This window comes from Symphalangus syndactylus, chromosome 19 (assembly GCF_028878055.3).
Source record: "Symphalangus syndactylus isolate Jambi chromosome 19, NHGRI_mSymSyn1-v2.1_pri, whole genome shotgun sequence".
Lineage (NCBI taxonomy): Eukaryota > Metazoa > Chordata > Mammalia > Primates > Hylobatidae > Symphalangus > Symphalangus syndactylus.
Genome location: NC_072434.2, coordinates 62,708,212 through 62,732,995, shown reverse-complemented (window position 1 = coordinate 62,732,995; position 24,784 = coordinate 62,708,212). Strand labels below are relative to the sequence as shown.

The 24,784-nt window shown below is 36.9% G+C and overlaps 2 protein-coding genes across 15 annotated transcripts in view; one reads left to right on the top strand and one right to left on the bottom strand.

The window, feature by feature from the left end:
* SPATA17 (spermatogenesis associated 17) overlaps positions 1-4,273 on the bottom strand; it is a 236,994-nt gene extending 232,721 nt beyond the window's left edge. For 5 of the 6 annotated variants that reach the window (XR_008649683.1, XM_055234603.1, XM_055234601.1 and 2 more), the window contains exon 1: positions 4,158-4,273. Coding sequence is in view for 4 of the 6 variants with exons in the window: in XM_055234603.1 (XP_055090578.1) it covers positions 4,158-4,225 (68 nt within the window). In the remaining 2 variants the exon portion in view is untranslated. The remainder of the gene's footprint in view (positions 1-4,157) is intronic. The other variant, XM_063613934.1, reaches the window with a different exon arrangement.
* Positions 4,274-4,492: 219 nt separating this feature from the next.
* GPATCH2 (G-patch domain containing 2) overlaps positions 4,493-24,784 on the top strand; it is a 194,270-nt gene continuing 173,978 nt past the window's right edge. For 4 of the 9 annotated variants that reach the window (XM_063613932.1, XM_055233681.2, XM_063613931.1 and 1 more), the window contains exons 1-3: positions 4,524-4,689; positions 15,402-16,118; positions 21,951-22,012. In XM_063613932.1, the coding sequence (XP_063470002.1) occupies positions 4,634-4,689; positions 15,402-16,118; positions 21,951-22,012 (835 nt within the window). In that variant the 5' untranslated portion in view covers positions 4,524-4,633. Of the gene's footprint in view, positions 4,690-15,401; positions 16,119-21,950; positions 22,013-24,784 lie in introns of all 9 variants that reach the window. The other 5 variants (XM_055233680.2, XM_055233678.2, XM_055233675.2 and 2 more) reach the window with 2 other exon arrangements.

Below are 24,784 nucleotides of genomic sequence, written 5' to 3'. Positions count from 1 at the left end.
CGATTCTCCTGCCTCAGCCTTCCAAGTAGCTGGGATTACAGGTGTGCACCACCACCCCTGGCTAATTTTTGTATTTTTAGTAGAGACAGGGTTTCGCCATGTTGGCCAGGCTGGTCTGGAACTCCTGACCTCAAGTGATCCACCCACCTCAGCCTCCCAAAGTGCTGGGATTACAGGCATGAGCCACCATGCCTGGCCAGAAAAATTTTAAACCTACCTAAGACCTAAAGGGCCCCCACCTTGTGGAACTAATATAAACCTTACGTGTATTGATTGATGTATTATGTCTCCATAAAATGTATAAAAGCAAGCTGTACCTGGACTGCCTTGGGCACATGACATCAGGGCTTCCTAAGGCTGTGTCATGGATGCATCCTTAACCTTGGCAAAATAAACTTTCTAAATTGACTGAAGCCTGTCTCAGATATTTTGGGTTCACCCACACTATAGAAACACAGTGGAAGAAGAACATTCTAACTTATTCCTATTAGAATTTGACAGATTTGACGAAATTTAAATAAGAATATGGGGAAAATGAACAATATGATCAATAAACATATACTGAACTCTTTTCTCCACAAAGTACAGTACAGTGTACAGTATAAATGACCAATAAGTCACAAAGAAAATCTCATAGTTTGGAAGAACAGAAATGAAGCTAAGAATTACTGGAGAAAGTTAACAACAACAACAACAAAAAGGCCAATACTCTGTCAAGTGACAATGGAAGTGCCACTGGAAAACCGTAACTGAGACAGGGAAAGAGATCTGACCTAACCAACTCCATCTTGCTTCTAATCTTCAAGCTGTCCTCGTTCATTCCGGGACATAGGCTGAACTAACTTTGCCAGGAAATTAGTTTATAGTTTAAAACAAAGATGATAATAGGCCTTTCCAAGGCAAACCCCCTTCTTGCCTGAGGACTAGACTGCCTTTGTAGGAATAACAAATTAGTTAAGATTAGAAATTATGGTTTGGGAGTCACGCAGCTGGAGGCTACAAGATTCTGACCCTCCCTAAATGGCTCCTGGGGATAATATATCAGTATTGTGAAACCTAAGATCAGTGCTAGAGATATTTTGCAGATGCTGCACTTGATGGATCAGCTGGCACCACCCAGATTGATAAACTGGCTCATTGATAAACTGGCTCTTACCTTGTGGCCCCCACCCCGGAATTGACTCAGTGCAAGAAGACAGGTTCCACCCTTTATGATTTCATCTCTGACCCAACCAATCAGCCCTCCTGACTCACTGGCCTCACACTAACCCACCAAATCATCCTTAAAAACTCTGATCCCCTAATGCTCAGGGAGACAGATTTCAGTAACAATAAAATTCTGGTCTCCCACATAACCGGCTCTGTGTGAATTATTCTTTCTCTATTGCAATTCCCGTCTTGATAAATTGGCTCTGTCTAGGAAACAGGCAAGGTGAACCCACTGGGCAGTTACAACAACTGCCTACTATCTTTTGTTCATCTTTTGTCCAGGACAAAATATTCAGCCTCTTTGATGGGCAGGCCAAAACATAAACACACACCAAACATTCCCTGTGGGAGCAACTTTCCAGAATATTACATCAGTCGGGCAACCCACACTCCTCCTATTCTTTGTAGTTCAAAAACTCCTCCTGTATTTGCTGCTCACTTCTTGGAGTTCCAGATCCTTCCTCTTTGTTAGGCAGAGGAGCTTCTCGTTTCCACATTGGACTTCCAGGCCTTGCAGGACTCAGATACTAACCTAACCACTTAGGAATGTATTTTCTCAACAAAGTCATCTTTCAACTTCAGCGTTATTCTGATGCTAGCCATTAGGAAGAAGCCTTTTTGTCCCTACCTTGTTACCAAAACAGAAGACATTGAAAGAAACCAAGGAGACTTTAAATTGTTTCCCACAACTCTGTTCCCTACACGTTAATGGATTTGGGACAGTACACTCAAGCCATTTGGACCTCTGGATCTTGGTGCTTGTTGCAATGTAATTAAATCAGCTTAATGGGAAGAAAATTTTGTTTAGTGATAGTGAACAGCAGAGGTTTTAGAGTTAGATTAGTCGGCTCTGATAATTCATAATTGACCTCAAGCCATCCGCCTGCCTTGGCCTCCAAATGTGCTGGGATTACAGGCCTGAGCCACTGTGCCTGGCCAATTATTTGTTTGTTTGGCACTTCATCAGGCTTTTCTAGAACACTGTTCTATAGCTCTAAAAATATAGATTATCTAATAAATAGATAATTTCTACATTAACTTATAACATTTTGATAACCAAATGAAATATCATATGTAGTTGTTCCTGGTGCAATCCCTCATATATAATCAGTCCTCAAAAAATACTGGTTGTTTCCCTTTCTGTCCATGTTACTCTATTGTTGTTGTTATTATTTATTTATTTATTTATTTGAGACAGAGTCTTGCTCTGTCGCCCAGGCTGGAGTGCAGTATTGCGATCTCGGCTCACTACAACCTCTGCCTCCCGGGTTCAACTGATTCTCTTGCCTCAGCCTCCAGAGTAGCTGGGACTACAGGCATGTGCCACCATGCCTGGCTAATTTTTGTATTTTTAGTAGAGACAGGGTTTTGCCATGTTGGCCAGGCTGGTCTCGAACTTCTGCCCTCAAGTGATCCATCCGCCTCAGCCTCCCAAAGTGCTCGGATTACAGGAATGAGCCACTGAGCCCAGCTAGTATTGTAATTACTTTTTAAAAGCCTATATTCCATACAAGGATGTGAACATCATGATGGATGGGACTTATTTCATTTATATATGTCATAAATACAGCACCTGCCACATACTCTAAATAAATAGATAATTTCTATGTTTAGCTATTGTTAGCATGTTTACTTAAACCAGGGCTAGTGATTTATTGAAAAATTCATTAATGTGAGTCTTCAACAATTATTGTGTTACTATTATTTGTATGGAGCTATCATAAACGTTGGAGACAAAAATACTGGTGAGCAAAATAAGAGACACTGTCTCTGCTACTAGTTTAAGAGGGGAGATAGATATTATCTCATAAAAGAATGTAAAACTGAATTGTGATCAGTGCTGTAAGAGAGGTACGTTGTGAAATAATGATGTGGTAGGTGAGATAAACGTTAGAATAAAAACAGCTCAGCAAGACCCTATCTCATTGACATATTTTCCATTGGTCTGTCATGTCACTGTATTCCATAACAGTCTAATTCACTTTTTTGCAGTTTCTCTTAAGTTACAAAAACTCCTGGGGCAATGCTTCTTTAAAATGAAACTCTTCCTGGGCAAGAAGTTTGGGTGTAGGGAGATGAAGAAGACTGCTAGTGGTTTTCTTACCCGTTATCTATTAATTAATATATTGGTACTAGTTACCGTGTCAGAATGGTTTAGACACTTTCATTTTATTTTATTTTATTTTATTTATTTATTTTTTGAAACAGGGTCTTAATTTGTCACCCAGGCTGGAGTGCAGTGGTACAATGTCGGGTCACTGCAACCTCTGCCTCCCAGGTTCAAGCGATTCTCCTGCCTCAGCCTCCAGACTAGCTGCGATGACAGGCATGTGCCACCATGCCTGGCTAGTTTTTGTATTTTTAGTAGAGACGGGGTTTCACCATGTTGGCCTGGTTGGTCTAGAACTCCTGGCCTCAGGTGATTCGCCCGCCTCGGCCTCCCAAAGTGCTGGGATTACAGGCGTGAGCCACCACGCCCGGCCGATATGTTCGTTCATTTTAAAAAGGTAAATGAGTCATAGAACAATTGAGTTCAGTGATGTTTGTAAAATAACGGAGGCTCAAATCCCTAGGTAGATGGGAAACAATCTGAGGTCACTGGGCTAGTGAGTCAGGGTGACCTCCAGTCAGAGTATTGAACCTTGAACCCGGAGAACATAGGTTTCATCAAATTGCAGAGTGGTGATGTCGAAGAAAAAAGGCACTTTACAATTTTATCTAGCTGGGAGTTTCCTTAAATCATCTCACACTGAATATCTACGGCCCCTCTCTATTTAGAATGTCGTTGTATGGTAACAGAAACTCCCAATTATGTTTGCAGCCCATTAAGGGAAGAATTGGGTACTACTTAATGAATTAGGGAAATCGTTAATTGGAAACTCCCGCTGAGGAACAAATGGTATAAAGTCACGCCTGCCCTTTACGCGATCCTTCTCTTCCTGACTTACCTGTTCCTAAAGTAGTACTGACGTCCTACAGTCGACGACCTAGCTTGCAGCCGGGCTAACGTGGCCATGGTCTCTTGGCCTTGGGTTTACAACTGGTGTTACTACCGGTCTCCATGGTAACTGGGCTAAACCATAGCTCACTCCCGGGGTCCGACTTTTTGTTCACTCCTCTTTTCTCTCATGCTGCTTTGACTTTAAGAGCATTAAAAAGAGAATTAAGAAATTTCTGTGTAGCACAAAAAGTTTAATTTATTTGTCTCTGTCTCTACTGCGAGTAGGAAGAGGGGATTATAGGAAGGGGAAAGCAGTAAACGCGGAGAACTAATGGTTGCTCCGGGCATCCGGTTTCCGCCTCCTGTAGGCTTCCGGAAGCTCATCTCAAAATGCTGAACTGCTCTTTGGAAGTCGCCGGTGCTGTAGTAGTTGGAGTCTCTTCACGGGCCTGAGCCTCGAGGCCAGGCTCCTGGGTGTCGTTAATGTTCGGGGCCGCCGGGCGCCAACCGATCGGAGCTCCAGCAGCCGGGAACAGCTGGTGAGGCTGGCGGCCCTGGGGAGGGGGAGGTCAGGGAAGGGTGTGATTGCCCGAGGCCGCTCCGCTGGACCTGGAATGGAGGCGGGAGGGAGCTGTGATGGATGATCTGAAGACATCTAGGCCTTGCTCTCACTCATTCCTGGGATGCACGCAGTTTGAGGGAGCTCTTGGGTGTGTGCCAAAGATTTGTGAAAGAATACAGTAAATGTTTGCTGATTGCTTGTTTAACAATATTTTAGAAGTCAAGCTTCCCGTACTCCAGGAGCAATTCATCTCCTCATTGATTGTTGACAACACTAGGGACAGGAAGAATTTATCTTAATCCGGGCCTTATTCCCCACTCCTCTTTCAATATTTACCAGATTATACCAAGTCTTTTGGAAGACAAATTCCAGAAATCTAGAGTTCTGGAAGTTCAATCGTGGAAAACACATCACCCTCTCACCCCCTTTTTTAAAGAGAGAGGGTAACCTACGTGTTTGCACCCTCTTAAGCATTCTATTCAAGTTAAAGTGAGATATGTATGGGGGCTTTCCAAGAACCTATAACTGTCAGGATTAAGTCTGGGGCTTGACTATGTCTATGGTATCATGTCACCAATGCCACGTTAGAATAATATATTGCTTTGACTTTTCAAAGTATTTCCACAGATTAATACACTTTATCCTGTTACAGCTTTATGATAGCAGAATATCACAAGCACAGAAAATTCAAGTGCCGTGTCCAAAGTTGCCCTGTACATTTCAATCCCAGAGCTAGAATCCTGGTTTTGGGATTTCTAGTTGAACACTCTGTAATATCTGTCCTATTTTTCTCCCAAGCCCTTTTCCTCCAAACATAACACAAGACAACCAGTGACACAAACAAGCAATTTCCCATTGAAAATCTTCAAACATAAAGTTTTGACCAACAGGTGAAAGAAATGTGGCTAAATGGTGCGTGTTCATTCCTAGATTCTGCAAAAATTAGAACATGAGGAATTCTAGTAGTCTGTGATCTCAAAGAATTACTTTTACATCACCTATCACTGAAAAGTTAAAAGAATACCTTATCCAAAATATTTTTAGTTGGATCAGATCATCCTGTAGTTAATTTTTTAGTGGATATAGATTGGATTATATTATTTGTAAATTATTACATTTTCCAGTGAGAAAAGTAGGGAGCACTTTTTAAAGGAACCAGTTTTTAATGGTATAACTAGCATAGAATGAAATGCACAATTCTTACATGCTTAATTTTATTAGTTTTGGCAATTGTATATACTTATGTAAACACCACACAAAGCAAGATAATGGACTTGTCTATCACCCCACAGTTCCCTCTCAAGGATACCTGTCTTAATGTTTCACCGTTCATTATCTTGGTTAAGTCAGGGAGACAAAATGTCCTATGTAGATGGGTCTGCTCTTCCTAGGGTGCTATTGATTTGTAAGGTAGGTGACTACATCAGAATGTGATTGATTCTCTCTACTTCTTCTACCTTTCAAATCATGGTTAGGTACTGAGAAAAACCTCCTTCAATTCTCTTTAAAGGCTCTCTTGTCATACAACTCACCGTTTCTTATGGCACGAGAGTATAACAAAGTGGTAGCACTTAGTATTTTTGAATGAAATTCTAAAGTCATTCCTGTTTTGTCAGAATGAACATGTTCCAGAAAACTGGATCTTTATTTTCTAGTCTATCTGTATGACTATCCAGTCATTCCAGATTTCTTAATGGAATTTTCTTTTTCATTAATTGAACAGATATTTACTATACAACATGTATGTTTGATCCCAGTAATAAATTCCAGTCCCACTGGGAATACTGCTACTAAGCAGTTAACTAGGTGCCAGGTTTTACAAATATGTGTCATCTCATGTAAATCTTTTGAGGTAGGTGTATCATTCTTTGCATTTTAGATAAGGTGACACAGAAGCAAAGATAGTTTAAGTAACTGGCCTAAGTATCATATTTGCAGGATGATTCCAGTATATCCCCCCAAAATTCTTAACCACTTTTATATGTTGCCTATGTGTCTGAATGTGATATAATATCTCAAGGAATATGTAACCTAGCAGTTAGATGCCCAAATTTGTTAACCAGTCTGGATTTTCTGACTTATTTAGCTCCCATCTTGACTTTTTCAACTTCTCCAGTGTGGAGGTTGCTGTTTCAATTTTTAGACACCAAATGGGTAAATGCAGATAATTTCTTTATTCAACTACGGTATTCTATTTTTTTTTTAACTTTATTATGTGGCTTTGCTTAAAAAAAAAAAGCCATTAAAATAAACTATATTGACTCTGGACTTTTGTTTCTGCATTTTCATTCCTATTTGGTATTTTGATTTTATTGAAATCCGGAAAACTGCATAGTAAAAGGTGTGCATTTTTTTGAATTACTTGTTTTTTGGAATTTGTTAGTCTTGAACTTAGTTGCATACTGGCAGATTTGAGTCAGGTTTTTGTTTCAACAGTTAAGAATCAAAGCAATAAACAGTATGATTTTGTTCAAGTAATTCATTAAATTTGGTATAGCTTCTTAGCATCCATATTTATGTCAAGCTGGAAGCCTTTACATTGTCTTTGATTATTTTTCCTTAACTTCATATTTACTTAGCTAAAAGCCTAGAGTGTCTGGCTTGTTAATGTAGCAGAAAATTTGGAATATGGATTGTCTAAAAGTTTTAGTCATTATGTTTTCTTTTGTTATTTGTTCAGTCATTTAGTCATTCATTGGTTTGTTCATCTGGCAGATTATTTTTTAAAATCTGTTATGTGTCAAACAGTATGCTACTTCTAATTAATATTCAATTGTCTTCATTCTCATTCCTGTTATAGGAATTCAGGTTATATGTTCAGTAAATGTTTATTGAACAGTTACTATATATTAATATAAACATTAAATAAGACTCATTTCCTACCTACTGTTTGCCTAATGCATTTGAATATATGCATATTGACAAGAGCTAGAATGAATTACTTATTAGATTCTAAATTTTTTGTTTTGTTTTAAACTGACTATTTCCTATAGGCAGCTTTTTTAATAGTTTACATTTTGAAAGCAGTTAGAATGTAAGGAAAAGTTTGAATGACTCATGAAGTCATTAAATGAAATAGCAAAAAAATCAGAAGCATGGTCTTCAGATTTAAATAATAAATGAGCTTGCCTTATTAAATCACTAATTTGGAAACTAGGGTTAGACTTTTTTTTTCTTAAAGCCATTCACGGTTTGATTTTGAGCAAACCATGGTAAAGAGGAAAGAAAGCTTCCTGAAAGTTCCTATGCTGACAAAGGTGACAAAGTAGAAGCTGCCAGGAGCACCTGTGATTGAATACAAGTTAGTGGAGCTTTTGCTTCCTTTCCACTTTTAACTGGGAAGGATTATTTAATCTTTTAAATTTACATATGTATATTTTTAAGGTGGAAATAGGTCAGATACACAGCATTAATTTTTTTAAATTTGGGATTTAAAATTTTTTTTTAGCTCCATAGAGTCTTCAAGGAGTCCATGAACTTACTGAAATTGTATGCAGCAATTTATATATGACTGCTATCCTTCCTTTTCCCAACATTCAGAATGCTTAATGACCTCAGAAAGATTGAAAGCCTTTAACTATAATACTCTCAAAATTCCCAGTATGGTTATACCTTAAAAGCAGAATCATTTGGGATCTTTTGGTGACCAGTTTATCTTATTTGTGGGTAGAGGTTGTTGAAACATGAAATAACTTATTTTGAACATTAAGTACCCACTCATCCTCAGAAAAATCTTTTCAAGGTAGAAATTATGCAGATTTTTATGATGAATAAACAGAATCAGAAGATAGGTAATTTGTCCAAAGTCCTATAGCTAATGAATATAACTGGAATTAGCTACCAAATTCATAGCCTTGATTTCTAAGCTCATGTTCTCTGTAGTTTTCTACCAGCCTTTTTTTTTCCCCTAGAGAATGGTGTTTCCTATTTATTGCCTAATATTAATGTAAAGTTGTAATTAATCATTTACATGTTTCAGAGTAAGATAATTCTTCCCTATCCTTTTTCAAAAAGAGAGAAAAAATTTACTTTTGATTAATAATTTAAATAGGTAAGTCAAGGAATTTCTAAACTAGCGTTAAGTGTCAACATTTAGTGTTAGGGTTATTGATAATTTTCCTAAGATAATGCCTGCCCACTCCCTCACATATATATAAAAGGAGAACATTGAAGACATTTAGTCTCTTAATAGATTTCTAGGTTGAGATAAGGACTTATTTGATGAATAATATTCCCATTGAGGAGGGAAATATATAAATTCCCATAAGCAGCAGAAATCTTAAGATAATTCTTATGGATCATATGGTGTTAAATTAGTCATAAAGTCATTAGTCATTTAGCCTTGATGTGGCATCTTGAAGGCTCACCATTTGCATGTTTAGTCACTCATTTTCATAGTCTACACTATTATGCATTACTTTTAATCTGCTTGGTTCAGCTGTTTGCTGCATACTTTTAGGACCAACCAACCTTTTCTATCTTAAATAAAAGCTAATGTGATAATGGAGGTGTATAAGTCCAAGACTATCTTTGTATTAAGTTTGTGAGTAGTTTATAACATTCAGCAGCGTAGTCCTTGACTATGTACTGTGTGTTAGTACAGTGTTTTTGTACACACTGAATTTTTATTCATACAGAAACTAATACATTAATGATTATTTATTCCCTTACATTTTTGTAAGCCAATTAAGCAGATGTACTTAACACCAGGTAACTTACTTTTAGCACTGCATTCCCAAAATTACTTAACTTTGTAGAACTGATAATCCATGTTTTAGAGAAGTAAAGATGAGAGTTTTACCCAGTACTAGGTGATAAACAATATTTACTTTCCTCTTCCTTAACTAGATACCTAATAGCTATAATCAATTATCCTTGAGTTCTATCCGGAAGGTTTTTTTTTGAGACGGAGTCTCTCTCTGTCATCCAAACTGGAGTGCAGTGGCATGATCTTGACTCACTGCAAACTCTGCCTCCTGGGTTGGAGCAATTCTCCTGCCTCAGCCTCCCGGGTAGCTGGGATTACAGGTGTGCACCACCACGCCCAGCTAATTTTTGTATTTTTTAGTAGAGACGGAGTTTTGCCATGTTGACCAGGCTGGTCTTGAATGCCTGACCTCAGGTGATCCACCCACTTCGGCCTCCCAGAATGCTGGGATTACAGGCACGATCACTGCTTCCAGCCAGTTTTTGTTTTTAATATGAACTTGGGTTTATTTAGTAGACACACATGCATATCCTCTTGTTACACAGTTTTTATCAGCATCTAGGCAAGGAAATTATTCCCTGACTAACTTTTCTATATATATACTGTATTTTTCACTATTAGAAATAGCAATTATTGGTAACAGAGGCTTCAAAAAGTAATAGTCATTGTAAAAATAGTTGACTGTTTATTTCTCAGGGAATCTGTTTTTGGGGCTTTCTTCACTCTCGCTATTCCCACTTATATTAATATATTGCTAACTGACATTTAAGAGCTCATGGGCCATCAATCAACTCCCAGTTCTTAGGGTAGATTAAGCAATAAATTAGGACTAAAGCATCTTCCTGATTCTTCTTCCTTCAACCAGAAATATTTGAAAGAAAAACACTAAACTTTATATTTTCTACATTAATTGGTCTTATTCTTAAACATCCACTTTTAGGAGGGCTTATTTCTGAATTTATTAGAGCCTGCAGATAAGGAACCCAAGGATAATAGTTCACTCATTTACTGGGTATTTGGTAGAGGATGTGAAACAAACTTGACCTTTGGCCTAACATTTTTAAATAAAGCTTGCATATCAAATCTTGGATTGATCATACATTTTATATTGCTCAGCATAATCCAATACCACCCGAAAAAACAAAGTACTCATCTGCCCAAGTCATTTCCTTTCATAAAATCCAACTTTATATAGATGTTGGGGCCATAATTTTGTTTTGGGGTATTCTGTTCATTCGGACTATTTAAATAAAACTATTGATGAACTATTGTTATCTTAGACATTACCCAATATTAACTGTTCCCAGAAGATTTCATTTCCAAATGAGTTCTAAATGAAGAAAAATGGCTCTTACAATTATGAATATAAAAATCTCAAATTAGTTAAGTGGTACATTCACTGAATTTAGTATAATTCAAACTTTAAAATTGGTTGTTCAATAAGTACAGATTTGTATAGAAAAGTGCTATATTTCCAGGTTTCCCCTTTAATAGGAAATTCTTATTTAAGAAACTATCTCTAGGATAAAGTGTTTTAATACATTGGTCTTCTGATGCATCAGTGTAAACTGCCAAGGCAAAGGAAATAAAAGAGCTATTGGTCATGTGATTGTCTCTTAGGATCACTTTGTTTTTGACGGGCCAGTAGGAGACGAGTCTCTCTGCCTCCCAGGCTGGAGTACAGTGGCATGATCTTGGCTCACCACAGCCTCCGCCTCCTGGTTCAAGTGATTCTCCTGCCTCAGCCTCCTGAGTAGCTGAGATTACAGGCATCTGCCACCGTGCATGGCTAATTTTTGTATATTTAGTAGAAACGGGGTTTCAGCTTGTTGGCCAAGCTGGTCTTGAGCTCCTGGTCTCAAGTGATCCTGCTGCCTCAGCCTCCCAAAGTGCTGGGATTACAGGCGTGAGACACTGTGCCCTGCCGATGCCAGTTTTAACTGAGGGATGTTAGTGAAGCAGCTTGACGTTAACTGACTATAATATTACTGGCTCATTAGCATGGGTTTTGGTTGGTATTGACTTGGAGAAGAGTGTAGTTATTTGAAACTGAAGGGGAAAAAGATAATTTGAACTGAGTAGGACTTGTTAAGTCTGTGTTTTTTCTGTGTCTTTATAGGATTTTTTTCAAAAAAGCTTTTAAAAGTAATATGTAGTTGATTCACATTTGAGTGACATCATGGAATAAGTTGGATTCTTCTAATTACAGTGTTTTTTAAAACATGTTTTTTGTTTGTTTGTTTTTTCTTTTATTTTTTGAGATGGAGTTTTGCTCTTTTCGCCCAGGCTGGAGTGCAATGGTGCGATCTCAGCTCACTGCAACCTCTGCCTCCTGGGTTCAAGCGATTCTCCTGCCTCAGCCTCCCGAGTCACTAGGATTACAGGCGCTCACCAGCACACCAGCCTAATTTTTGTATTCTTAGTAGGGATGGGGTTTCACCATGCTGGCCAGGCTGGTCTCAAACTCCTGACCTCAGGGGATCTGCCTGCCCCAGCCTCCCAAAGTGCTGGGATTACAGGTGTGAGCCACCACCCCCAGCCTAAAAATATGTTTTATTTTCTCTTGAGAGAAGCAACATAAAGTCAAATAAGGCTGACACAGTTTTCATGAGATTCTAGGGAAAGTTTGCATATATAACTGCTAGTATTACTAAGAATGAAATTTCTATTACTAAGAAATTTCATTCTTAGTAACACTAGCAGTTATATTTTATTAAACTCTATTGGTTACAGCAATACTTTTTAAACAAAATTAATTGAAGAGTATCAGATTTCAATGGATTGAATCAGATGTGTTAACCTTTTTCTAATGTTAGTACTATAAATTTTCTGTGCTGCAGTAAAGCACTAAATTGTAGTATCCAAACTAAACTGACTTTAATTAGATATTATATTCATACATCGAGTTAATTTCATGTTTCATTATTTTGAACTGGCCATTCACCCATTGATAAGAAAACTCTGTCTTCCAAGAGTAAGTTACTCCAGAACCAGATAATAGAGAGAGAGGATATTGATTTTAATACATGTTAAAGTGTATTTTTTTCAAATGAATGTTTTTTAAGGTGCAATATTATATTCAGAGACAATGGGTCTTTCAGACTATATTTCTTTTAATGAAATAATGTCACAGGAAAAGAACAAAATATTCATTGTTTTAAGGGAAAAGGGTATTTGATAACATACAAATAATAGAAAAAAGATTCATTTGGCTTATCAATGTAGTCAAAGTTGTAGCCTCTGTTTTGTTTGGCTTAATGCTAATTCCTATGTGATACATAGTTCTTGTAATCAAATTCAATGTTCTAAATCCTGATTTGTGGGGCTGGGCATGGTGGCTCACGCCTATAATTCCAGCACTGAGAAGTGTGGCGGGTGGATCACTTGAAGTCAGGAGTTTGAGATCAGCCTGGCCAACACAGTGAAACCCTGTCTCTACTTAAAAAATACAAAAATTAGCCAGGCATGGTGGTATGCACCTGTAATCCCAGCTGTTCAGGAGGTTAAGGCAGGAGAATTACTTGAACCCGGGAGGCAGAAGTTGCAGTGAGCCGCCGGGCGCGGTGGCTCACGCTTGTAATCCCAGCACTTTGGGAGGCCGAGGCGGGCGGATCACGAGGTCAGGAGATCGAGACCACGGTGAAACCCCGTCTCTACTAAAAATACAAAAAAATTAGCCGGGCGTGGTGGCGGGCGCCTGTAGTCCCAGCTACTCGGAGAGGCTGAGGCAGGAGAATGGCGTGAACCCGGGAGGCGGAGCTTGCAGTGAGCCGAGATTGCGCCACTGCACTCCAGCCTGGGCGACAGAGCGAGACTCCGTCTCAAAAAAAAAAAAAAGAAGTTGCAGTGAGCCTAGATCATGCCACTGTACTTCAGCCTGGGTAACAGAGCGAGACTCCGTCTCAAACAAACAAACAAAAAAACCCTGAGTTGTATACAGTACCCTTAGAAAGGAAAAATCAAATCTCAGTGGCCCTCAAGAGTTTATTTAAAATAGATATTTGAATCACCACATTTTAAAAAAAGCTGTATGCATTAGATTTTTTGTGTATATTAAATACATTCAGAATGCCCATGGAAATAAATCTAGAAAATACAAATTCACATTAACCAAACTGCAATGCCATGCTACTTAGTTGCCCACAGTGTACATTTTACTAACCAGTACAGGGTTGGTTCTTTGAGCTCAGTTTACTTTCACCAGCTATACCACCCTGTCCCTTGTGTTGATTCAGGTCTTTCACCTCTTTTTTTCTATTCAAAACCATATAATAGCTACTACCTATGAGTCATTTGGGTTTTACATAGATGTATATTAAATCTGTCTTGAGGATTACAGTAATACTACCTGGTGCTAAATTAATCATAAACGAAAATACAAACTGGCTACTGGGATTGTGTAGCTGATCTTGGCTGTAGTTTGGTCAACATTGGAGCTCTGGAACCTGATTGCTGGAGTTTGAATCTTGTCTCCACTACTTAGATGCATCACATTGTGACAGAGATCTTTTGGCCTTTGTGTATTTCATCTCCCACCTCATAGGGTTATTGTGTGAGAATGAAATGAAATAATACATTTAAAGCACTTAGAAATGAGCCTGGGAAATAGTAAATGTGCAAACGTAAGAAGCTGTTTGTATGCATCACATTATAAATGGTAAATCCAGTTGAATCACAATGTGTGTTGTTTTTAGGTTATTAAAATGAAAAGATAAAGGTTGAAAGCTGTTATAAGGAACTTGCAAAAGCCTGAAATTATTGACTGTTGGAGACTATACATGACTGTAGAGACTATATAGACCATGGGTCAGCAAACTATAACCAGCTATAACCTGATTCTATAAATAAAACTTTATTAGAACACAGCCATACCCATTTATTTATGTATTGCTTGTGGCTATTTTTGCATTATAGTGGCAGGTTGAGTAGTTTTGGGAGACCCAATGGCCTGCAAAGCCTAGAATATTTACTAGCAGGCCAGTTACATAAAAGTGTGCCTACTCCTGCTGTAGGCTCTAGAAGCTCTGTATGACTGTTGAGAATATTTCAATCCCTAGGTGCCTCTAGATCTCGATTTGAGAAATGATTGCCTGTGGCCTTCATAAGAAGAGTGCAAATCTGAATTACCTGTGATGTTTAAAAAATAAAACCAGATACCTTGGCTGTATGTCACACCAACTAATTTAAAATCTTTGGGAATTGGGTTTTAAAAGGACAAGTATGATCTATAAAAATTCCCAAAGAATGCTGATGCTTATCCTTGCTGACTACTGGATAATTTTCATACTGGTAATATAGTTTAATGCTCTTAAAAAAGGAAAGCCTAAGAGATTGCTTCAGAATGAAGTAATGATGGGCCCTTTTAAACCCGTAAGGCTCCAATTTGAATGCGAATGTAGTTTCTGCTTCACTGGGTTAAGAGATTAGTGTGGCCTAAATAAATGCATGATGTTGGTTAAACTTTCACGTATATTACTAATCCTGAAACTACCTGTCTGTCTTTCTAACTGCCTCTTATATGACAGTGACTGGTTAGAGCATGTGGTGAATAGAAGATTTCATGCTTCTTTTTTTACTTAGAGATTAGTGGGCGAAGAGGGGACTGAGAAAGTTCTTTCTGTATCTGCTGTAGGAAAACTGGCTCTAGAAAAGGGGTAGGAGTGGGCCAGTGGATAGGGATTTAAACAGAACTTTTCCATAATTATACAGAAAAATATAAAAATACTGGGATCTTTCATTGCTCATAAGCTTATTCTATCTTGGAAGTAATTCCTGTGTTTAATAAAAGAACTTATATAAGAAGAGGCCTAAAATGAATCAATATTTAAAACTGTAATATCTTGGATAGGAAAATTAGATTTGAAACATTTTGTAATCATTATTAATTTTTGTTGAATTTAGAATGAATTGTCTGTTATAGAAAATGAGGTTACTGTGGTTAAGACTGACTATTTTCTTTTTTCTTTCTCTAAAAAATGAAGGCATTTCAGCAGAACCATGGAGGAGCTGGTTCATGACCTTGTCTCAGCATTGGAAGAGAGCTCAGAGCAAGCTCGAGGTGGATTTGCTGAAACAGGAGACCATTCTCGAAGTATATCTTGCCCTCTGAAACGCCAGGCAAGGAAAAGGAGAGGGAGAAAACGGAGGTCGTATAATGTGCATCACCCGTGGGAGACTGGTCACTGCTTAAGCGAAGGCTCTGATTCTAGTTTAGAAGAACCAAGCAAGGACTATAGAGAGAATCACAATAATAATAAAAAAGATCACAGTGACTCGGATGACCAAATGTTAGTAGCAAAGCGCAGGCCATCATCAAACTTAAATAATAATGTTCGAGGGAAAAGACCTCTATGGCATGAGCCTGATTTTGCTGTGGACAATGTTGGGAATAGAACTCTGCGCAGGAGGAGAAAGGTAAAACGCATGGCAGTAGATCTGCCACAGGACATCTCTAACAAACGGACAATGATGCAGCCACCTGAGGGTTGTAGAGATCAGGACATGGACAGTGATAGAGCCTACCAGTATCAAGAATTTACCAAGAACAAAGTCAAAAAAAGAAAGTTGAAAATAATCAGACAAGGACCAAAAATCCAAGATGAAGGAGTAGTTTTAGAAAGTGAGGAAACGAACCAGACCAATAAGGACAAAATGGAATGTGAAGAGCAAAAAGTCTCAGATGAGCTCATGAGTGAAAGGTGACTTTTATATTCTCTAAATATAAAAATATTTATCTCCAGTGTTTGTGGTTGAATGTTTTATATTTTAGTTAATTCTATTTTAAAATAATTATAAATTGTAATAATGATAGTGATATCACTGTTTAACTATGGTTATATTTCCTTATAATTTTTGATGTTTAGCACAAAGTTGCTTATTTGATTTACACAGTCTTTTGATTGTATTATAATGACTCAATTTTCAGCTACAAGGAGAAAAGGAAATGGATTTTCAGTGGAAAAGAATGTGCTTTTGAATAACAGCACGTTTGTAACTCAGAATTGGATATATAATTATTTATATGTTTAGTTATAGACCTTTAGCTTTTGGTACTTTTTAGAGTGTCACAATTCATTAATCTATTCTGATTCTTGAACATCAAAAGTTTATACCACTTCAACATGTATGTGGCTTGACATAAAAAATCTGGAGCTTCCTAGGAATTCTGATCACTTATGAATTTTAAAACCCAATTTATAGTCTAGAAACACCTGGTTTTGTCATTAGAAAAATAGGAAAAACAATGGTCCCGTGGCAGTAAATCTAATCTGTCTATTCTAGGAAGCAGGTATACTATAATGATAATTGTTAAGTACTATTTTGACAGCATCAAAAGGTAAGTGATCGTTTTTCTTTTATACTGAAATGATGAAGTGATGCTACTTGCAAGAAATGAGAATGCATTAACACTTTATCCTTTTAGGCATGGGTCTGCAAAACCGAATGCTGAACTATGAGCCAGAAAAAAAGTCTGTAAATATGGCCTGAGAAAGAGTATTTGATTTTTAATTTATAGGGCTGGTATATATATAGATATATATATATATATATTTTTTTTTTTTGAGATAGAGACTCACTCTGTTTCCCAGGCTGGAGTGCAAGGGTGTGATCTCAGCTCATTGCAACCTCCACTTCCTGGGTTCAGGTGATTCTCCTGCCTCAGCCTCTGGAGTAGCTGGGATTACCTGTGTGCACCACCATGCCTGGCTAATTTTTTTTGTATTTTTAGTAGAGACGGGGTTTCACCATGTTGGCCAGGCTGGTCTTGAACCCTTGACCTCAAGTGATCCACCCGCCTTGGCCTCCCAAGGGCTGGGATCATTTTAATCATGTGAATTGTGGTCAGCTACCAATCTTTTACTTAGTTTTTATTTTTTATTTTGCTTTTTGGTTTTTTTTTTTTTGCTTGTAAATGTGAGTGGGACCTGGTAAAAGTTTATAGAATTATCATTTTATTAGACATGGTGTGCTAGTCATATAATTTTTCTAAAGAAGTAAAAATTACTTAATTACAAAAATGTGGCTGAGCATGCACTTTGGTAGGCTGAGGCTGGTGGATCACCTGAGGTCAGGAGTTTGAGACCAGCCAGACCAATATGGTGAAACCCCGTCTCTACTAAAAATACAAAAATTAGCCGAGTGTGGTGATGTGTGCCGAGTCCCAGCTACTCAAGAGGCTGAGGCAGGAGAATTGCTTGAACCTGGGAGGCGGAGATTACAGAGACCCAAGATCGTGCCACTGCGACAGAGCAAGACTCTATCTCAAAAAAAAAAAAAAAGTTTCCAGAGGGCTTTGAAAAGTTTATGGTATCTGTTTTTCTTGCAAGAAAATTGTCATTCTTATATGGAAATAAGTGTCACTTGTATTAGGCCATTGTGACTTAAGACCATTCAACCTTACTTGAAAGTAATTGACTCAATTACCGGGAGGGAGAGTATGTGGCAGCTGATGTAACATACTCAATTCTGGATTATTCACAGTTAGATTACCTGCTTTTTGGATTCATTGTGCAAGCTCCCCCCCTTTTTTTATTTCTGGCTTTTATTGATCTGATTTTTTATAGGACATGTAACTGGTAATGGAAATGAGATCAAACTCCCATTTTTCATTTCTTTTCATTGTAAAAAGTATTTGAGTATCTACTAGGCATGAACAGCCTACCTAGCAGTCCACAAACAGCCCAGGTACATGTTTTCAGAGTATGTTTTTACTCTTGAATAAATGTTAAAAAATATATTTTCTCTGACTTGAAACTTATTTATAAACTATTTTCTGTTGTCACTTAAAAGTTAGGTGCAAATTCTTTCTGTGCAAAGATTGCTAAATATTTAAGGTATTTTGGTAACAAGTATAAGTGTTTTCAAGACTACTTCCAAAGCTTTCCTACTACAAAAAGCTTTATATTTCCTTGGGGTTGATTTATAAATAAGAGAAACTTCACTGTGTGGGGTGTGTGTGTGTGTGCGCATGTGTGTGTGTGTGTCAGATTTAACAAACATTTGATGATTAACTACAATTTACTCTTCACTGGTGGCACCTGGACTAGTAATGGAGACTCTGTTCTCAACAGCTGCATAGTCTGGAATAGCCAGGCAAGCAAATGATGAAAATGAAATGTGCTGAGTGGAAAATATTAGTGAGGGAAGACTTCCTAAGGGAACTGTGCTTTAAAGCAAGTAGTAAGACTTGTTCAGGAATTGAGGAAGTCAAGAGAAGAGAGGGAAATGGCATTCATAGGTAGAGAGGGAGCAGCTTGTGCAAAGGCATGAATTGTGAAATGAAAATACATACTTTGTTTTTACCAGAAATAAAATGGGATCAGAATTACAGCAAAAAAGCATTTCTCAGAGGTCTATGTGCTATGGTAAATAGTTTGGATTTTATCATCTTATAGTCAGTGGGATCAGTGAAGAATTTTTTTTTTTTTTTTGAGATGGAGTCTCGCTCTGTCGCCCAGGCTGGAGTGCAGTGGCGCAATCTCGGCTCACTGCAAGCTCCGCCTCCCAGGTTCACGCCATTCTCCTGCCTCAGCCTCTCCGAGTAGCTGGGACTACAGGCGCCCGCCACCACGCCCGGCTAATTTTTTGCATTTTTAGTAGAGACGGGGTTTCACCGTGGTCTCGATCTCCTGACCTGGTGATCCGCCCGCCACCGCGCCCCGCCCAGTGAAGAATTTTTAACAGTGAAGAAACTCAAGTTGATTTACATTTTTTCAAGATAGTGTGATCTTTACAGCTGTATTTTATCTTTGACCTCCAGTCCATGCTTAAGTGGGAGGTGAAGCAGAGAGAACTAAGTATTTGAGACCAATTTTAAGAGTTAGAATCGATGGGAGGTTGACTGTTTGGGAGGGTGAATGAGAAAGAGGACTTGACAGAAAATATGGGAATTGAACAAATTGGGGCAAGTGATTGATATTAGTGTACATATATTTGTTCAGCATATGTGGAATATATTCTCATCCAAATACTGTGTTACAAAATTCACTCTAAAAAGGTGAATCTCCAAGGAAAGGGTGTCCTTGGAGATAAGCCGTAATGACTGTCAGCTGCTGAAAATAAAAGGCTTGCTTCTATTTAAGTTCTTGTTCTGATTTATTGAACATAGAAACACGTACATAATGTACACGGAACAACTCTAGATACCAATGAGGTGAAATGTAAATAAAGAAACATGTTGTATACATACATGCCAACATACCTCAAAGTAGGACAAGGATCATTAAGGACTCAGAGCTGGAAGAGAGGGAATTCTGATTTCCTTATATCTTCAAAAGCTTGGACAGGTGGAGAGGGAAGAGAGTGGAGATAGGCATACCACTGGGAAAAGAACATAAACAAAAGGACCAGAGATGGAATAAGAAGAATTTAGATGGAGGCCCATCCATAGAAAGTCTTGAAATCTAAATTTAATTCAACAAGTGTTGAAGTAATTTTAAATTTTTAAATAGAAGACTGTTCTATAATGTACACGTGTGTGTATGTGTGTGTGCATAGTTTATCAACTGCTTTCTTTGGAATAGATGTAAATTTACAGAAAAGTTGTAAAGTTAGTTCAGAGAGTTCATGTATATCACATTCCCATATATCCCAAATCCACTTTCTCCTGTTGTTAATATTGTACATTACTATGGTTAATCTCTCACAATTAATGAAACAAAATTGATATATTTGTAAGTAAAGTTCATAGTTTATTAGAATTTCCTTTGCTGTTATTTAATGTCCTTTTTTGATTTCAGAATATCACATTACTTTTAGTCAACTTGTTTTATTTTGAAAAGATGAACCTGGCTGTATGTAGAATAGATTAGAGAGGGGTAAATCTGAATTCAGATTAGAAGATCATGGTCTAGAAAAAAACAGCACATCAATTCATAATGCTTTGTCTCCAAATCTGAACTCTGAAAAGCTATGAAAACCTAATTCATTTGTGGCCAAATTTAATTTGACCTGTACTTAATGTGGATATTCATTCATTTAATTGAAAAAATATGTTAATCTATTTTATGGCATACTATCCCAGACTCCTCTGAGGCAGTTTAGAATATACCTTGCTAAAATTTGAATAATTCAAAATTTTAAATACATTTTGCCTCAAGCGTTTCAGAAAAGGCACTGTGACCTGAGGTGTATATGAGACCCTTCATTTGAGTTGTGTTAATGGGGGGCACACAGGAAAGAGGAAAGTATCAATAGTAGTTTAGACAGCGAAATGTCAGAAAAATAGTTTCCGAGGTGATTTTAATACTCTCACATTATGGTGCATAGACGAGCATATATATTGTAAATAAGAAAATATGGTTGTGATGCTCTTAGAAAATATTTTTTCATTACCAATTGTACAATATAGGGAGCTTCATACATGCACTTAATTTTGGAAGAAAGCTAGAGAGAGGTCCAAATTCAGAACTCCTTGGAAGAATGTGCCTCTTAAGAAATTCCTATATTCTTCATTAATATTTATTTTTTAAGAAATCGAACAGAAACATTATATTCAGAAAATGTATGTGAATTTAGATCTCATCTATAATTTTAATCCTAAACTTCTCAATTTAAATATTTTAAAACAAGTTAGGATGCCTTATTGAAAAATAAGATTATGGAATTCTACATATTAATGGAAAAAGTATTTTAATTAAAAAAAGGGATGATTCCCTGATTGGTTAAAATTAAGAATTACAGTAAAAATAAAATACATGAGAATTTTTAAAGAACATCACTAAATTTTCTTTAAAAGCTAAGCCTCTCATTATATGACCCTGTTCTCCTGGTATTTTAAACTAGACTATCATATAAGCATTACTTCTATTAGAATAGTAACAGTTTGTTTATGTTATTCAAATGTCTGCTATTTGTTTTATTTGTGTGTTAGATTTGACTCTGGAGCTTCTGTGGGAGCAATGAGAACCTGTGTTATTTTTGTACACTCCCTCCTTAATATTTGTAATCTTTTTTTTTGCTTAAAAGTGACCTTAACTTCGATATAATGGATTATCACCGTTTTAAACTTTTTTCTTCCTTGCAAACTAATAGAGTTGTTGTGAATTCTTAAGTAATGTCTTCTCCAGAATATTTGCAAATGTGGTTATGAAAAGTAATCTCATCCTAGTCCCTTGTATTTCATGTGCTGAAGAAAGGCTTAGCCTGCTTTTGATTGAGGCTTTTCCCATTTTATTGAGCAGTGGTGTTCCAGGCTCAAGCTGAATTGCATGGCATAAGAAAGGAGCGGTGAGCATTTGATGAAAGCACATAATAAAATGTATCAATTGTGTCAGCATCTCGTTGCAGTCACATCTGGCTTACTGTCAGGGTCCCATTAGATTCCTGTGGTTTTATGTGCCAAAAATAATATGCTCTGTAGTGAATGGAACCAGGATATTAGCAGTTTGATTTAAAAAAAATCATCTTATTTTCTTTCAGATCTTTGTCAGGCTTAAGTTCCATCTCTGAGCTGCCATGTCTCTTTAAAATTTTACGACTAAGAGATCAATTGTTCTTTTGATCTGTTTCTTTCTTTTTCCTTATTACAGTGATTCCAGCAGTCTCAGCAGCACTGATGCTGGATTGTTTACCAATGATGAGGGAAGACAAGGTACTGAAATGATATTTTTTTTCTCTCTTTGGAAAAACTTCTTCATTTAAAAGTGGAGCTTATTACTGGTTATTTCATAAGTTGATGACTGCAATCCATTTGCCTTACACATATTACTTAGTGAACTAGGATTTAGTATCGTAGCTGGTTTTTTATATGCTATGGAGGGTGTCCTGTCTTCATGACCTAAGTAATTGATTATCTCCAAAAGCTAGTATGTGGAGCTAATAATATTAAGGAAGGATTATCTTGTTTGAGAAAGCTCTGTGTACCTTTTTGATTTTCTTTTAGCAAGTTTGAAAGAAACTAGTTCTCATTCTCTAATTCCAAATGTACTTAAAACTGTTTAAGCATTCATAAAGGTGGATTTCCAAGTCATTTGTCATTTTTATTGAGCTGTGACGTTTATTCATTCTATCCAGTTTGTAAGTAATTAGATGATTTTTATGAATTCAATATTGTAAACCATTAAACAGAAATGTCTTGCAACTTGTATGTTTTCCATCTTTGAAACTTCCAGAAGCTTCAGTCTTTAACATGGCAGTATTTTGAAGCTATGAAAAATTTAAAAAAATCTTAATAAAGGGGCAGGATTAATCCTTAATAGGATTAATTTCATTTAGTCACACCTGCTCATGATTGTTTCCCTTTTACACTCCATACAAATCATACCTACAGATACCTATCACAAATGTGTTCTTCCTTTCTTAAGAATACATTAGAGGAAGACAGTAAGTTCGAAGTGAAAAACACTAATATAAATTTTAAATTATAAATTTAGTTAATGATATTATAAGAACAGGACAAAGTAGTAGCCTCCTACACTTTTTTTCTTAGTCTGTTCATCCTTTTGGCAGTACAAAAAACATAAGTGATCATTCTTTTTTGCCTACTTGTAAACTATTTGTCCTAAATGAATAGGTGCATAACTATTTGAAAGACCATGGACTTTAAAGTTGATACTTTGCTGAAATATGTTAGAATGCTGGGGCTAAATGCAAGGGTAACCACCTTGATAATATACTTAAATTCTCCTTAAAATACAGATCTTTACTCAGGATTGTATTATAAATGCTGATATTGGTAATGAAATAAAATGAAATGAAAAAAAGTAAAAAAATAACTTTGACAAGCCTATCAATCTTTGATAAGTATGGAAAGGCCTAGAATGATACGCTAGCACTTATTGTGAACTTACTATGTTTCATATTGCCAAGTGTTTTTCTTGCATTTAAGTTTTTAATTAATTCTTAAAATCCCTTTGAGATTCCCAAGTTTTTAAAATGAAGAAACTGACTCTAATAGAGTTGAAGTAACTTTCCTGATGTTACAGACACTAGAATTCTAATTGGTCTGTCTGATTTCAGAACAAGTTCTTAATCAATGACTATTTGATTTCCCTATTGAAGAATAAAGTTGTGTATTACATCAAAAATAAAATAACTGTTTTTCTGTAATAGTGTTGGAATTCAGATATATGGTAGTCAGCTTCAAGTGAGGCCCTGTTTTTTCTTATGCTTAAACCTGATCTGTGTAATTTTAATGTAAAGCTTAGTAAAAGTCCTGATATCTAAGTGCTGTTAATTGTGTTTTTTGAAAAAGTTTTTTTATTGATTCCCCAATAGAAACAAGCTGATGACTCTAGTTTTTGAAATGCCTTTAATTTTCCATTGCGTCTTAGTTGAAACATAGCTGTTTCTCATAAAATAATTTTCAACTGAAGCTTAAGAGTATTTTTAGTTTTCCTTTAAAGATGTCTGTTGTAAGAGATTTTAGAAATCAGAAATATCTTTCTCTAAAGGGAAAAAGTTTATGACAATTACGACCCTCTTAGAAACCAGAATTAGTGGTGGCTTCTCATAATCAAGGGAAGGAGACTTTAATGAATCTCAGATCATCTTCAAAATGCTGTTTGTTTCTTTCTGTTTTTCTTTTCTTTTCTCTCTCTTTTTTTTTTAACACAAGGTCTCGCCCTGTGGTCCAGGCTGGAGGGCTGGTGGTGTGATCATAGCTCACTGTAACCTCAAACTGCTGGGCTCAAGGGATCCTCCTGCCTCAGACTTCCGAGTAGCTAGCACTACAGGTGCATGTCACCATGCCTGGCTAATTTTTAATCTTTTTGTAGAGACAGTGTCTCGCTATCTTGCCCAGGTTGGTCTGGAACTCCTGACCTCAAATGATCCTCCCACTTTGGCCTCTCAAAGCACTGGGATTACACACATGAGCCACCATGCCTGGCCTGTGTCTCTTTCTTTTAAAAGCCATCTGTCTTCTGTGTTTTTGTCTCTTCATAACTACTTTTTCTTCAAAAAACAAAATACTGATTCTCACCTATGGCACATTTCAAACTGAATTTTCAATTGACCATTTATTGTTCCATGGTTACACTCATGGTTATTCCCAAAAGTCAGAATTACTGGACAGTGCTGGGCAAAAACATCTCGATTATTTAATATAGTTTCTTCATAAACTCTAAGGCATTGTCACTTTTCATTTAAAATCAACTTTTTCAAAACTATTTCTTAATGAGCTTAATTGGATTAATTTCATTTAGTCACATCTGTTCATGATTGTTTCCCTTTTTACACTCCATACAAATCATGAAATTAAGCTAATTATATACCTATATCCGCTGCAAAGAAAGGGTTCCACAGTTTTAATACTTTTTAATTCCTGGGAGCAGATTAAGGTTTGTTTTTTCTTAACGTGGAAGGGGTAGTAACTTAAATGGATTTTCTAATAGTTTTTGCCAAAGGATTAACCAGTTTATTA